Genomic DNA, 17,260 nt, shown 5'->3' on the forward strand with positions numbered 1-17,260 from the left:
GAAAAGCAAGAGTAAGTACGCATTGGGCATATAAACCTACATATAATGGATGGGGATATAACACCAAGTTATAAAGTAGTAAAGTTACCAGATTCACTCACGGATAATTTTCCATCGTACGTCAAATATGAGCCTTGATATTTTTTTACGCGGAATCCAGAATCATAATACAAGGTTTCAGTGACATACTTTTCCACTTTTTCAGAGACATTTCCTTTTCCAATCCATCACAACTTCATGTCGCACATGGATACAGTTAACGGTTCTTTATACTTAAATGCGGTGATCCAATTAAATATAACTTCACGATAATAAAGATTAACGCAAAGTTCTTGAAGTAAATTACATAAATGGATAGGGACAACTATCGCATCTCTAGACACGATATTCCTCAGCTTCATAGGTAACATACTTGAGACTTGCAAATAGTGAGCTATGCACCAAAAAAGAAATAAAACAAAGATCAAACAAACACTAAAATAAGAGCCTAAAAATGCCTAAGACTTATCCTCAGCCACTATTCATGTAATAATCTTACTATAACATTTACCCACTCTCTAATCCGAGACCAAATTACGATTATGGTGACAAATAAGCACTCAATTAATAATCACTGAATTAATTAATTAAATAAATAAGAAATGAGATGGAGTAAAGGAGATCAAATACGCCCACGCCATATGAAATATCTGCTTCGGCAGAATTATCAAATGGATTTCAAATACCAATTAATTTCCATAATTTCCATTGTGAAACCTATTCTTTGTTTCCCATTTCATATTCTGGCACCAGATTAACTCGAAATCCCAAACCTAGAGACTTGACTTGGCTTCGGGAAAGAGTCTCTCTGGTTATGAAAAGGGCTCAGAGACCTAAAATAAAAACTGCTATTCTTTTTATATAAGAATTCCGAGGAAAAAAAGGCAAAAGAGAAGGCACATTTTCCCCCGAAACAACCCAATTAAACTTCTTCAAGCCCCACTCACTCTTCCCGTTCCAAAAATGGAACAAAGAACGAACGTAACTTACGATCTAAAAATAATATCCGGCTGATGACGCACCAACAATCGTCTAGGGAAAAACAGAAAATTTTGCGCCCAGGCACAAAGTTCGTCACTCAGTCACGCGAACTCAAATGATGCACGCAAAAACGTTGGCGGCGAAGTAGACGAGTCGGTAGCGTTCTGCCACGAGCCGGAAAGTCAAAGGGTCAAATGCATTACAATTCGCAAGCCCCTTGTGACTGTCTCATGAGCGCTGGATACCGTTTCATTCTTCTACAGGGCCCTCTCATTCGCCAAGGGTCGAGATAACGTTGAGCACCAAATTCAAATATTCAATAAGGAGGCCACGAATATTACAAAAGAGGATCCTCAAGTCGGCCTCAAAAAGTGTTGTCGCCCACCGCGCATTTAAATGGGTTTACAAAATTCGCCACTCGCGTCGCTGACGGGCAAATTGATCCGAGTCACACGAGAAAATAAGGTATGATTAGGGGTATTAACCGGAATTTATACACATGATGATGTGATCTATCAAATTTTATTACTTTTCAATAGCATTCCTCGCAATTACAAACATTATAATGCAAAATTTTGGAAAAAAAGGATCGCATTGCACTCATCACCGCGCCGCGGACATTTTTGAAAGCCGATTAAAATGTGACCGAAGTGGCAACAGAAATCAGCCTTCCATGCGATGTAATTGGGCCTCCTCTGTGAAGTCCCCTTGATGGAGGGATTGGAATGGTATAGTTTGAGACAGGTATAAACTAAGGCAGTAACTAGTAACAAAGTTGACGGCCACTTTAAAATTGGAAACATGCATTAAATGCATAAAAAGAAGGTAAATGGAAATCCTTACAAAAATATCCACAGGGAAGAATGACGCCTCGGTAGTTTAACTGGCTAAAGCACTCCACCGGAAATCGGGGGATCCGGGTTGGAATCCCGGTCAAGGCGGATGATTTTTTTCTCTGTGGACCTTCCGCAAGGTAAATGGAACATTAAAATTGTAAAAATATACGTGGATTAAGCCCACAAAGATGTAAAATACTAAATTTATTGTAAATCGGAGAGGATATTGGAAAGAGAACGTGAGTTTTTATACCAGTAAGCATTAAAACCTATGTTCCCCGCATCCAAATATTGCAGGGTAATTGACTTCATAGATTATACTGGAGAAAACACTCACAAAAATATTATACACTAAGCAAAATAACTGAGAGGCACAACGATAATGCACATTTAAGAACGTAAACAAGTTAATAGCAAAAAAAGGAGGACAAGAAGATGACTGCCGTGGGATGCCAGGCAAAATTTCCCAAGGAAACACCTTGCAGGCTACTTGCATACGGGAGAGGCGCAAGACAAAACCGAAAAGATATTGAGAGAAAATAACAACTTCGATTGAGAGGCACAGGCGATGTAAAAGAACTGGGCAATAAGTTGCCAAAAGGAGCATCTTCGCCGTAAACAAAAGACGGTACAGGGAGCGAGATGGGACATGCCCGGATGACCAAAAGGAATAAAAAGATAAACGAATCAATGGGTAAGTCTCCGGAAAGGTACGCGATACACCATACAAACGCGAAAAGGGGTTATGACCCAGTATCTATGAAAACCTCATCGGAACCTTATAATCCTAATTTTGCATGGAAATTGAACACCCTCCATCAAAAAAATCGGCCACGGGAATGAGATAATCCTCAGCTGTAAGATCTGTTGGAAAGGGCAGTTATTTTAATGGGGTCACGGAGGGCTAGTTGATATCGCCAGAACGACACTCGCGCCCGAGCTTATAAATGCGGAGAATTTTAGAAAGATCTTTTCGATGTGTGTGACCTTGGCAGACAGTGGCGTATGGCGAACGCAACGCGATGACCGCGGCAGCGGTGTCGGATCAATCATGGGCACGGCACACCGCAATTGGCCGACAGGCAATAGCTAGCCGCGGCGACACCCAACTACAGCGATAGGGAGAAACCATTGACCAAATCAAAAAAATATTCCGTTTTAAGCATGCTCCCCAAGAAAGGTGCTCCTGTACTCGTAGTGTGGTAGACACTGCCACACTACAACGGCAACTAACCCCGAGACGGTAATAGTACGAAGCCCTACTATGGCAGCATAATAAAAGCTCTATAAAAGTAAGGAAGGCAGAGATAAGAAGGCCACGTTTTTGCCAGAACTACTCAGTTGAGGGGAAATAAATTAGAAAATCAGACCGACGACCGATAAAAGCTTTGCTAAAGAAATTAGATGGAAAAATACAGGAGAGAATCAATCGAGGTAGGACAAAGGCAAAAGAATTGAAAGAGATGGTAAAATTGAAACATACATTTAAGTTTGAAGCAGTCCACAGGTTACAGAAGAAGACTTTTAAAAATATTTGAACAACAATTACAATATTACGAAATAGTGTTATTAGAAAAGACCTAGCGACTATGATTACTTCAGCAATCTTGAGAATGGGCGACGAGTCGGAGCCCGAAATGTCGACCACCTTTTTCTTTTCTTACCAATTTTCTTACCCGGCGGCGAGCCCGTGTTCCTGGATAGGTCTCACACGTTACTGTACATATTGAATGATTTCGAAAGGGAGGCTGGATTAAATCTAAAATCATATCGTCAACTTAAGTCCTTAACTAGTTGAGATGTCCTAATTGGATACATCAGAAAGGAAGGATATGGCGTTTACTCGCCGGATGGGGAGCATGCATTTTTTTTCTCGGTGTGACTGGAATGCTGTCACACACATTAGAAATATTTGCATCTCAAATTCCAAGCTGCATACAATGCAATTTGCAGTATTAGACGTCCGAGGGGAAGTAAAAATACTTGACGGGACAAAAGGGAAATAGGGCATGGAGAAAGGCCACAATTGCATCCGACTATCTCGTGGGAAATGACGGCAAGAGGGTTCGGCTGGGGACGTGGAGGCCGTGGCTGCGGGCCAACTCAAAGAGGAGGCCGCCAGATGACGGTGTGTCTCCATAGCTCGCATCTCTTTGACATTCATGCGACGATTCTTCACGCCCAGCCAAGCACGGGGTCCACGCTCGCCGCGGTGCATGTCGGGAATCCGCGAGGAGACCCACAGGGGGGGGGGGGGGAGATAGGAGGGGGTAAGGAGAGACCTTCGTCCGACGGTGACCGACGGAAGGCAGGAGTCCAAAGGACATTACACCTATATTCAAAGCAAATCCAAACAGCAGTCTTTCCACAAGAGAACGATGAACGCGGTTTATTCATCTATTTATTTCCAACGGAAAACATCGTTTTACAATACTGATCGAATGAAGAAAGCATCAATGACTAAAAAATAACAAACACTAAAGCCAAAACAAGTAATTACTTCACAAAAGTAAGTGCAAGATAATCAAGTGAATCCATGCAAGACGAAAGAGTGCATGATGGTTTTGATTAGATAGATATCACGAGATATAAAATTTGTGATGCATAGACAACAATCCGCCTGATTTTCAGTGATGAGATATAATGCATAAATGTGGACCAATTTCCGCAAACATCACAGCTTTTCCTCTGATTGAAGCTATAGATTCATGGAAGAAATTCAGGTGCGTAACCGCAGCACTACCTACACTGAGATAAAAAGCGGGGCTAAGGCACCCACAATTTCCGGTTAGAGAACGTGGAAATCCAAATGGAGCATATACTAGCGTACAGACTCACTGTCAACTGGGCAATCTACAGAATTCTCTTTCACTACGATCTGTTTAGTATAGAACGATAGAAACAAAATATATACCATAAAAGGGCTTTAGACCACCATACACCGTGGTCGTGGCTCGCCTAGCAACACCATGAGTTCATTTCCACTCACCACAACAATATGGCCATTTAAACAATTGTGATGGACAATATGGACAAGCTCAATTCTATCGGTCACTCACTGACCGCGCCGAAGGCGCGTCGGTAAGTACTGTACCGGTGAGTCAATCTCACCTCAACCAGTCTGACAGAATTAAAACAAAAGATGACGTGCGCATATGTACTGTTGTCGTTTGTGGTGTTGTTTTTGTGAAGGAGAAACTTAAAATCTAAGTAGTAGCACAATGAAAAAATATAATAGCATATTATTATTATTATTTTATATTTTTCTTTTATCTTCCTTTTTAATCAATTTATTTTTTTTTAATCTACATATTGAACAATTGTCCGGTGATTATCAGTTGATTGTTTTATTAATGACATTAACACTTAATCAATTTCTATTTATAATGGGAATGTAAGTCCAGTTTCTACCTTTTTCAACCCCGTGAAACAGTTTCGAGCGCGGCGTAGCGTCAAGATTGGCAGTAAGAACTACATTGTGAAATGCTGACTGAATAATATTAGGAAAGGGATAACCGGAGAGCGGTATCTCGTTCGCAATGCGTACCAGCCACTGCGAATGAAGTAGTCCAAGTTAAATGTAGGCCTCCATTATTCTCTGGCACTAACCACTGATCGAGTCTTTTCCCAGCGCGTCATGGTCACCTCTCCACGCGGCTTCCGCCTGCGACATCGACGACCCTGGCCCTCCTCCGTATTTCCTAGTTTCCGAACGATTAGAGTTCTCTGGGTGGGCTCTTAGTTTTGGCCACATAAACCCGTGACGACGCGGCCCCCGTGTTACCCATTCGGGTTCGACTGAACAGAGGCTTGGGCGAAAACCGCTGGCCTCACCGTTCATCATCGAGAGATGTGTTCCCTACTTCAATACGCGGCTCTTTGAGTGGAAGGTCCTCTTCCGTTGAACTACGTTGTCCAATGTGTCTGACGAGCGTCTGGTGATACGTTTAGGTGGTATCCCGGCAGTGACAATAGATGTCCCATATTGAAAGTGCTTGGCTATCCCCAGGTATTCACGCACTTATCCTTGTTACAGGATCCATATGCTCTGAGCTCTTTTCATCACTACAATATCAAAATTCCTTGAGCAGCAACAACATTTCCCGACGTGTGCACTATAACACCACAAGAAAAATTACAAGCACCGGGGATTTGTTTCCTATCTGCTGGGATGAAAAACAATTTGTACTTCAAAATCGTCAAAACGCGAAATCTTAATATAAATGTCTTTAAATATCTAAGTGCTCCCATTGAATTGATAAAAAAGCATATAACTTTCATTCCCCATATTTAGACGAGCATTGGCCATACACAATGACTAAGAGATAACTTCAGAGTAAAATAAGGAAAGATGACAAAAAGAAACAATTGTTGCTATGATAATTGCAAGGCAGCAGCGTTGAGGGAGTCAGAATGGTGATAAGTAAAGTAGGAAGAACACAAAACACAAAAAAATCTAAAAGGAAACGGAATAGTCTTTCCCTGTAATACGGGCGTCCACGCTCAAGCCGACCACATCCGTAAGATAACAGAAGGATGTTGACACAATATTAAACATCGCTTTTATCACAGCCATTTAAAGTCCTTATCACAATCTTCCACAACCTCGCAACAGACGGGGTAAAGCGAAATAAATACAGCTGGAGTCGCACTCCAACAAAAAAAACTGGCCTTCATTCACAGTTAAAGGTTGGCGCAGGCTTAATCTACCAAAGAGAACTTAAAACACACGATATAAGAGTAGAATTCGACAATGATTGGATCGGAATGCGACTATGCATTAGAAAGAAACCTACATTAAACTTTTAAAAACTTAAATTGCAGCATAGTGTAAGCTCAGACTAACACAACAAAAAAACACAGTCAAAAGGTAATAGTTGCAAATTGAAATTTATGTCCTCGGAATGTGAAATTTGTACGAAAGCGTCTTTGGATAAAAAAATAAATAAGAAAATGAAAAAGAACAAAAAATCTTTCAGAAACGGCAAGAGGTGAGGTCTCTCAATTCCGACTCTCAATAGCAAAACATTCAATCGAGCAAGTTTGGAGATATGAACTGACCTTGAAAGACAGCAAGGTTGGACAGCGTTAAATATAGAACGACGGCCACCTTTGATACGACGATTGATTACTTGACAAGAACTAACCTGAGGTCATTTGGGCCCCAAGGATAGGCAGGTATGTACTTTCATGAATTTATAATGAAAGAAATGAGGATTATCGAAAAACTCGACTAGGCCACAGGAGTCGAAACGATAAGCTAGGTAGCACACACTGACATTCGGTTTCGGGTACGACAGGTTTCCTTCGGAATAGAAAAACCGACCCCCGGAAAAGAAGTAACCGAACAATAAAATCCAAAATCAATATAATCCTGAGAAAAATAATACATTAGAATTAATTGCTTATATACCTATGAAAATGAAAAGAAAGAGTTATAACATAAGCAGAGTATCATATAGAAAAAAGAGAAGATGCCAAACACACACAGGGTAACGAGGCGTTAATTAATAACACTATCGAAAATTCAAAATTATTCCGCCCGATGAGAAATTCAGACCCATCTTCACGAATTTGTAGACAGTACGCGCAAGGAAACATAACGTATCGTATAAATCTGAAGAGGAGGATTAAAGCCTAAATCAAAGGATTTTAAGAGAGGATGGACAGATGAGATATCACACTTATTCGAGACCGAAATGTCACAAGTAGTTCCACCATTTTAATGAGGACGCAATAAAAACGCATCTGCTTTACGACCGATGATAGGTTAGGCAAAACTGAGCATGGCGCAACGAAAGTCACTCGCCACGTTATAAATATATTTTCTAGACTGGACTACAGCAAATGTGTTTAGCCTCAATTATGAGACGGAAAGATGAGCATTAAAAAAGTTGTAAAAATGATTGCAATGGACACCAATAACGGACTCATTGGGAGAAATAGATAAATAACATGAATCTCTAAGAAATAAATTACCACTTGGTACCATTTGAAAACGCAAAATTAAACATAATATGGGTATATTGAATATAAAAGTATGTATTGAAAAACAATGATACCCTCGGCCAGGTTTCTGCTTGAAACCCAAGCAAATAAGACCACATGTAGAAGGATGCAATAACCATGACACCCATGTGATAATGTTTCACCGGAAGGGATGAAACCCCACGATATCTTTCGGTAAGAAAGCATCCCATGCGATTTGCACAAAAATAGCCCTCGGAATAAGACATCGGCCAATCAGAATTATAAGCATTCAGGAAGAATTTCATAACTAATTCAAGTCTTAATAAATAATAGGCTTATTAATTAAATACGAAATAATGCGATCATTTAAAAGTTTTCATTAATTACTATACACACCGGCTGGAAAGAAAACGTAAGATTAGCGATGGAACTTTCGTCACACCAATCGTAAATATTTATACGAAAGACATGTCATGACCATGGATTCACTACATAGTGTGCTTTCTAAACCTTGAGGGAGTAATTCCAAAAGGACAATCAATAATGTTCGTTGCTCAGCATGTACTAAATGAATACCAACAGCAGTGGGCAAGAAAGGTCTCTGTTCCTATTATTGTTGGAAGTAATCTATAGGCCAATCAGGGAAGACTGGCCAAGAAGATTGGATATGCGACCAACGGGAGAATTCGTGATGGGACGACTAAGAAGGAACCACCTGCGCCTATGTTCTGGCAAGAATATTTCGTGGGCGGCCACCACGGAGGTGTATGGCCATCCAAAATTCTACTTCCTCTCATTCATAAGGCCACACCAAGATGAAAGAAAGAGTACAATGAAATACAAAACTCTAAACACAACAAAAACCGAGAGGTGGAGCATAAGTATATACTGAAAAGAGGCTTGCCTTCCTGTAACGGACATATATACATGCGAAGAACAACACCGCCGGCAGCCGATGACCAAATCACGGTCTGAAGCTCGCGTCTTTGAAAGACCCGGTATATCATCGATAATAAAGAAACCAAAAACTGAGAAATTTTATTTATTAATAACGTCAATTCCGACATTTAATATTTTTTAATACTGCAAACTCGGAATGCAAATTGGGAAAACACAGAATATCATGTTTCTATACCTTAAGAAGAAGAGTATCGGTGTCCGAAACAGAAAACCTATAGAATCGGCTCACGGTTAATCTTTAATGCGGGAATGGGTACAATGGTAGCATTATATTAAAGGACTAAAATATAAAACATCTAGGGCCCTCAGGCAAACAAAAATTGCGTCGAAAGCCTGAATTGTCAATCTGTAAAACACATCCCAGTACAATGACGTCAGCCGTTCGCTCGGTCCACAGCTAAATCCTACTACGATAGACAAACCTACACTTACTACGAGAAAAACTACTTAAGGCACAAAATCGCGACATTAAAAAAGAGCCTTGTTTTAAGCTAATACAAACCTAGTAAAGAAAGTAATGCTAGCAGGAAATTTCATTGCGTAATGAGAGCATTTACAGATCAATCCTCTGGAATTTTGACATTTGTCAATAAAAGACAAAATTCCACTAATAGCTGTTTCTCAAATTGTACGAAGGTTCCGTGCAAGTAAGCCCATAATGGGTTCCGCTAATCCTGCTGCCTAGACGACCACCTATTTCTCGCCAGAATCCTGGAGCAGCATAACCATGTATAAACAGTTTTCAGGGACAATGGAAAAGAGCAAAACCATGCAATCCATGAAAGGCACAATGCCGATACCTGCCGCTGGGTCGCAGGTGGCCGACCCTAGGGGAGGGAGGGGGTCAGGTGGGGGACGCGGCGGGACCGAAGAGAACTCGATACAGGGATCGGACAGTCTCGTCTTGAGAAACGCAAAGGGGTTGCCGCTCGCGAGCGGGGGCGGCAGCTCGAGAAACCGGGAAATCAGGTTCGCCCCCTTCCTACCGCTCGCCCCTCAGGAAACCACCCTCTCTCGCTCTGCACCGTCACAGCGACCGGGAGAGGAGTTGTAACGGCGGTTTCCTGTTTCCCTGGTCGCCCCGAGACGGCCAGCGAAGAACACTCCGCCCCCTCAAGTCGCCGCCGCAGGCAGAGACACCTGCCCACGAAGGGTAGGACGACTCTTGAGAAGCCCCCGCGAAGACAAGTACGCCACGGCAAAGAGAAGACTGTGATTTGATTTTTTTATTGTCCCACTAGATGAACGTTTCTATTAATAGAAAAATAAGTGCAAAGTACATTTGTGTGATTGTATCTATTATTTTACATTATTTTAATTTGAATCCCACTTCCTGGCCACACTTTTACAAACCGGGCCCTTTCCCATCTGAATGGAAATCCTTAAGGTTATTTTCATTACCTTCAATGCACAGTTATTTAATTAAATTTATTGTGTTTGAACGTTTATGCATTTGTTATGACAGTTATATTATGCCAATGAGAACTTACAATTGATCTGTATGCGGGCAATTTAATAAAGAAATAAGTAAATCGAAAATTTTAGTAAAAGGTAAATGAAGGCAGAGCCAGCGGCCTTAACCACGACACCAATGATTCCTTCCTGGTAGAGCAGCTTCTTGAAAACCCCAAAAAGGAAATGTAAAACCAAGGGCAGCCATAACCTGCTGAAAAAGAATTGCTACAATTGAACACACAAGCGAATAGTAAATATCCGTAAAGTGAAGCGAATGCACGCACTGAATGCAAAAATAGGCTCTGTTCCCGGAACAGGTTAAAAAAACTCCACGTTTTGCGCGAGGAAATTTGCGACCTTGAAGCGGGAAGGAAATATTACACAAAATCGTCATCGCTTTCCTCCAAAAATACATCATTTGCCCTGCTCAGAGACAAAACAATAAACACTTTAGTCAAAATATATTCCCATGGACAGAGTAAACTCGTCATGAATTCGTATGTGACGAGTAGACTGCCACAACAGCTGAGTGTATCAGGAAGAATCGAATGGTATACGAACTCGTGGGAGTCTGTTAACCCATGGGGGATGGATGGAAACCCTCGCAGAGCAACAACAAGCGCAACAAAATGGCAGAATCAATCACCCGAAGGGCAAAACGTTGAAAATAACTAATAGTAACTAATATCGGCAAGCTTAATGCGATTAAAATCAGTGCGACGATTTGTTACTACTGATATTATTGATTACTACGAGTTACTATTTGTTATTGATTACTACGAGTCTGCATCGGCACAGATGAATCATTAATATGGCTACACAACTGTAAAAAATAGGTTGGAAACAAATGTTTAGGCATGGCAGAAATTTTATAAATAATTGATTTTATGGTAGTGTATTTCTTAAAATAAATACTTGGGGTAGTGCCAAAAGAGTTTGGAGAAAAATAAGGTAAATCAACCGCGATCACAGATGGGCACGATTACATTGCATTGCAAGTTTTAAATGTTCCCAAATTTGCGTACCAAATGCTCGGCCGAAAACAACGAGGCAATGACCTACGGAACTACAGAAAACTGACCTTAGTCACTCCTTATCTAATCACGCCCACATGCTTTTCCTATAAGAGTCATTCACGAGAACTCGCACTAAAATCAGTGCTATCTCCCGAAAGACATTGACCTTAATTTTACTCAAAGTACCGATACAAACAAAAACAATTAATAAATACCAAGAGACATTGATAACACCGAACTGCTGATGATTATCGCCGACAAGATTGCAAAATGAAGACACGACGACTAAGTAGCAAAGACAAAACGACTTTCGAGAAATATATTTACCACTGTTACTGACACTAACTTAAGTTACAAGAACATTAACGTTCCAACGACTTTTCATATTGATTGAGCCAGTACGGAAAAATTCAAACTGCAGGAACTCAAAACAGCATCAAGCAATCACAAGAATTTTGATTGATAGGCCAAATTTAACGGGGATAAAAACGTGACCCCCACCGAGCTTAGCATTCAACACATTACAATTGAAAACAGTAATCCTCTGCCTCTCCCTAAACAGGACATTCAAATTTTACAATGCGATTTTATGCCCAGACATCATGAATATCAGTTTAAACATGCCAACTAATATGTGGAGGACACAGCGCCTCAATAAACACTCAAATTCGTTTTGAGTTGGAAAATATTAATAACGCTAACCGATCAGTCAAAAAAATGAAATAGATGAATATTAAGATCTATCGGATCCAACAAACCCGCACCGCTCTAAAATTATAACTTGAATTAAAAGTATAAGCAAATTGCCAAACCTGTACAGGTCGGGTTATTTAGGTATCTGATAAGTAATAAATGAAAGGTCAGTTGCAAACAAATTCAACGACATGTAGCTAGCTGACTTGGGAAGGCCGGCATAGCCTACGTACACTGCGGTGGGCCCAAACCATTTTGTACTTTTCGCCACTATAAAGTTTGATGGTATAAGTGAAAGCAAAAAAATGAACGTCCAACGCCCGAGTTATGAGGGTCAGGAATAAATACAATATTTTTTTCCTCTTCCTGACCTTTATATTTTATATAAAATCTAATTAAATTAATACATTCAATAAATGTAGGCCATTTTCTACATCTTCCAACAGGGGAATATAAAATACATTATCAAGTGTGCATTTTCGAAGATGTGAAAATTACTTCAACCAGATATATTTCATCTTATTAAATGTTAAGTAATCGGCTCAATGAAAGCGACTTCTGCACCGCTATTCAGCAGAATATTTATGAGTGAACCGTAAATATGCTAACATTTACAGTTCAATGAACAGTTAATAAAACAAGTACGCTGAGGTAGTAATGTGAAATTTTTAGAGAGAATATAAAAAAGTAGTTTCTTGACATTTTCAAACGCATGATATGGCATCGAGGCATCATGAAACCCTTCAATGATGGAAAACCTCGGCCACCTCCAGTTCAACTTCACAGAAAATCATTTAGTACCCTTTAATAATCACTTTTCTATGCGGAGTTTCAAAATTAAAGTACGGATAGGCATTGCGCAAAATGTGTGTCCTTACTGTCCAAGAGAATAAAATGCAGCCAACGCTAAAGATAAGTGAGAACAAATTTGGAACGAATTCGTAGGATATATTAAGGGTGGAACTAAGCTAGAAAAATATTTTGTAAATAGAACATTATTTTTTAAGTTAATTTTTTTCATGAGAATAAGTTAGTTGTTAGATGTGATAAATGCCGTGTCCTTCGCAAGGAATATGCCCATGCGCTTCCAAAATTTACCAGCAACGTTGAACTGAATGCTGTCAACACATCATTAGACCTATTTTTCACGTGTCTTTTCATTAAGCTGCCTAAACACAAGTTGCAAGTCGAAATTCGAATTCTCTCGATTCGAATTTCGACTTGCAACATTTGAATTATTATGGGTAGAGCGGTTAACAATGAGTGAATTTCCACCCTAGCCATTTTCGTTTATGTTTACCATCAGTTCACAGTAAAACAATTCCGCTTTTGGTACTGCCGGGATGAATTTCAGTCCCAGGCGTATGAAACAGAATAAAAAGGGAAACCCCACATACAAGCACAAAAAGAGTCGCTACATCCCACCAGCGCTAAAAATATTCACTTTTAATACGAGCGAATCAAAATGACAGCGTAATGCGGAAAAGTTTTCCTCAGAAAGCAGTGCCGTTCAAGCTTCGCAATGCCCTTACATCCCTGGGTATTAGGCAAGTACTATGTAAGTAACCCAGTCCAAAGAAAAACTATGACACATAAAATATTTTATTGTGGGCATAAAGAATATATGAAATATAAAACATTCGTAATCATCAGATGCTTGGAGCACAAAAATTCAATTGCAGCAAGAAATGACACATGAATCGCAAAAACTACGGGTATTTACGAAACAAAATCATAAGAAATGAAAGTACAGCATAATATTGCAATGAAAATCTTCCATTCACGACTTCAGTCCTATCGCGTGAAATGATGGCTTGAATCTGAGTAAAACTTGGCCTTCGGGAAGTAACATCCAAATGACACTGGCGAAACAATAGATTGAATTGCTTTGTCGGTAGAGATTTTTCTTTTGCTAATGCATAAGGAACACAGCATTCACCCCAGAGGGCGGCGCACGACAACTCCACACCCGAAGTACGTACAATTCGAAGTCATTCCAAATACGTCCATACAATGATCACCCACTCACAGCAATCTCATTTACCATATACGTACGAAGAAAGTCGTGTCAAGTACTTAGCTTCGCTGGGGCTGAGTATAAGCCACTAGACACCATAGAACAAGACATTACTCATGGAAATGGATAGCATATGTTACATCAGATAGCTGTGCACCAAATGCCAATGAAGCAAAGAGCCTAGCGCCCTTCGAAGTGGTAGCGTAGAATGTGTTCCATTAAAACTCACTTCGAATTTTACGCACCGAGTCACTACCGCTTTCAACCGAAGAAAATCCTTCATTGATTTAAAAATTTTCAATGCTAAATACATAAAGTAACAAAAAAATATTCCCACTACCACCTTTTAACCGTCTGCCCATTGCTGCTTCCCCTATCTGCATTTCAGTCGTTAAAATTTACAGACTGATTCTGGGGCCCCACTCAATGGGCTACTTCATATATTCGAAAAAATGGGCATTCCCTCACAAAAGCTTGATACTTGAGGTAGTAGTAAAAATACGAGCCTACGCCCTGGATCTGCACTTACGGGGCCGCAGCAGATAGCACAATCGTCAACTCCGTGGTATAGCTAATGACAAAATCGCCTGAATAGTATTTCAGTGAATACCCATACCCCTCCATCAGCAGTTGCCCAAAGGAAGGACCCAAAATTAATAGTCAAAGCCATAGGAGCACAAAATCAGATACTGCCAGAACAACCCTAAGAGTTGCATAGATGCGGTTTGCCATGATTAATTAACAATGCGATCCCAATATACGACCTCAGATGACGATGCGAAAAAAGAATATACCTAAAATCTGTGTTAAATTACTCGCGATAATCACCATACGAGGAAAAGGCGACTAGCCCTCTGAGGGCGCCGAGATCTACGACGAATCACAGCACACCTACACCTACCGCACCACCCAACGATCGAAAACAATATCGTAGCACCAAATAAATGCTCAATATCTGGCGAAAACTTTCTCTCGCACGAGCTCACCAACAGCCACATGGTCCAAGGAATTGAACGAAAGTATGTATAAGAAATATCATTCTGTTTTAATGAACACGGCGAAACTGATACGATGCTGAAAAAGCGAGAATAAGAAGAGCCCAAAAATAATGCAAGGCAACTGATCCACATGAGAGAATAGATTTACAAATTATAACGACATACGATGAGGGTGAAATTCGCAATGAAAAATTATTTCGATATAGTCGGGATTAGAACCAAAATACCCCGATTGCCAGTCAGGCATGCAACACACACACACCACATGCTAAGGCACGAACCACCATAGACTTGGTGTTGTAGCTGGTAGCATACCTGACTAACGAGTGGAAGATATAGACTCGAACCCTGCTAGGTCAATTGATTTTTTCCATGGCAAGTTACACATTTGATATACATATTTGCACCCGTGCACGTGACTGCGTAAGAAGACACGTAAAAGACAGAGTTTAGGAAATGAGAACGGTTTTTACTCCTAAAGTATTATGCATGACGTGGACTGTTAGCTACCAATCCACAGTCATGCTCTTTGAATAGATACATTAAATAAATCGAAACGAGACACACACCAACCGCACATCCAAAGTAAAGGCCTTACAAATCCTCTATTCTGCATGAAAAATAGAAAGTTGGACGCAAGGTTTAATGCGAATGAATTATTGGGGTAATAAGTCCAATCATGTCCCAAGGGAGGAGAGTGTATGCGGTAGTTAATGAGTCAAAATATTCGAGCCGTAATATTAGGTCTCATAATTATTACACCACTCGGGTTGGTGCATTGAGGACACAGAGTCTTCGTTATCATGCATACCGTTTAGCGAGATACAAAAAGGTACTAAAAAACTGAAATCTTAAAATGTATTCATGATGACATCATCAATGACTTTTTAGACAAGTATAATGCATCAACATTTCTTGTCGTCATTATATTTTGTAGAAAATCATTAAAGGAAACGAAACACGAAGACCTTATCAATTGTCCAGGAGGATAGGATAGGAGCGCCCACCAAACCGCAGTGCCACCTGCCACAGAACCTTTGCTGAGTTCAAGAAAACCCCCTGAGAGGCAATAAGACATACAAGAAAACCTCGGCCGGATAACATATTTCATCTTCGATATTTTGCAGTTTAATCTCCACAATTCAGGACATCATGACCAAACAAACGGTTACTTCGACGCGACGTGGACACTCGAGCTCAGAACGGTAAAAGCCTCTACAAGAGACGATGAAGTCCAGCCATCACACTGCCAAGAATAAGTCTAAATCGACCGAAATATGAACATTTTCCCCCTTGCCCACGTCCAATCCTTCGATGTCTTTCCAATTCCGATATGGGATATTAGGAAACATCGCCACCCGAGGCCAAGATACGGATACTCCGAGAGACATTAATAATTTGATCCTTTGAGTTACTTCTCAGACTAACGTATGTCACCACACAATGCAGATAAAGTAACCTAATAAACAATGCATGTGAATAAAGAAGATGAGAATAACCAGGACATTTCCAGGGCTGCCTGTGCAATCATAAATTCGAGAGCGTATGATTTAGATTTAATATTAAAAGTCAAAAAAAAAAATTCATAGTGAGCAATTATAGTACGGCGATTCCGTATTTCTATTACTATTTCCGAGGACGATCCTTTCTAGAGTGTTTATTTCCGTGAATGAACCTAAATAAATAGTGGTCGTCCCTCATAAGATGCATTACCAACTACGACAGCATTGAAAAAAAGTAATTTCGGAAACTATGCAACGCAAAATGATTAAGAAACAAGATTACCATTCCTATGTCAAGCAAGGGGTTCAATCTCATCATTCCAAGAAAATCACCCCTGAACCTCACAACATAGCACTCGTGCAGCTCAGAGATATTATTCCGTCGATACCAAAACAAGGTAGGGTGCGGCTGAAAAAATGATCTTACCTTATCCGATGGTATATTTCTGGAACTCATTCTTGTAGATTAAGATGTGTTTCCTCCACGAGTGCGAAAACGGATGATAATTATCCAGGAATAGAATTTCTCCAGGAGCACCGAGCAGCTGGTGACAGCAGACAGTAAATGAGCAACATTCAATAACACTGGCTTCTTCTTGATGTTACGCCATTATTCCTCGATTTTAAAGCCAAAATGCCCTCTTTTAACACTTAGAAAACAGGCCATTACGTTTCCAATACACTTAACGGACACAGATCACTGTACATGCAATTCAGTCACTTCCAGCTCCGCTGCGGTCAGCCACCACTATCAACCAAACAGTGAAAATGGCGACTTCACGTACTGCACCTC

General features: G+C 40.3%; 1 protein-coding gene across 2 annotated transcripts in view; it reads right to left on the reverse strand.

Moving 5' to 3' along the window:
- Nucleotides 1–17,246, reverse strand: part of LOC124161858 (ubiquitin-like protein 3) — a 596,237-nt gene extending 578,991 nt beyond the window's left edge. Inside the window, exon 1 of one of the 2 annotated variants that reach the window (XM_046538080.1) lies at nucleotides 16,895–17,246. In XM_046538080.1, coding sequence (XP_046394036.1) covers nucleotides 16,895–16,924 — 30 coding nt within the window. In that variant the 5' untranslated portion in view covers nucleotides 16,925–17,246. The remainder of the gene's footprint in view (nucleotides 1–16,894) is intronic. The other variant, XM_046538083.1, reaches the window with a different exon arrangement.
- Between the last annotated feature and the right edge of the window lie 14 nt (nucleotides 17,247–17,260).

Source organism: Ischnura elegans, chromosome 7 (genome assembly GCF_921293095.1).
Source record: "Ischnura elegans chromosome 7, ioIscEleg1.1, whole genome shotgun sequence".
Lineage (NCBI taxonomy): Eukaryota > Metazoa > Arthropoda > Insecta > Odonata > Coenagrionidae > Ischnura > Ischnura elegans.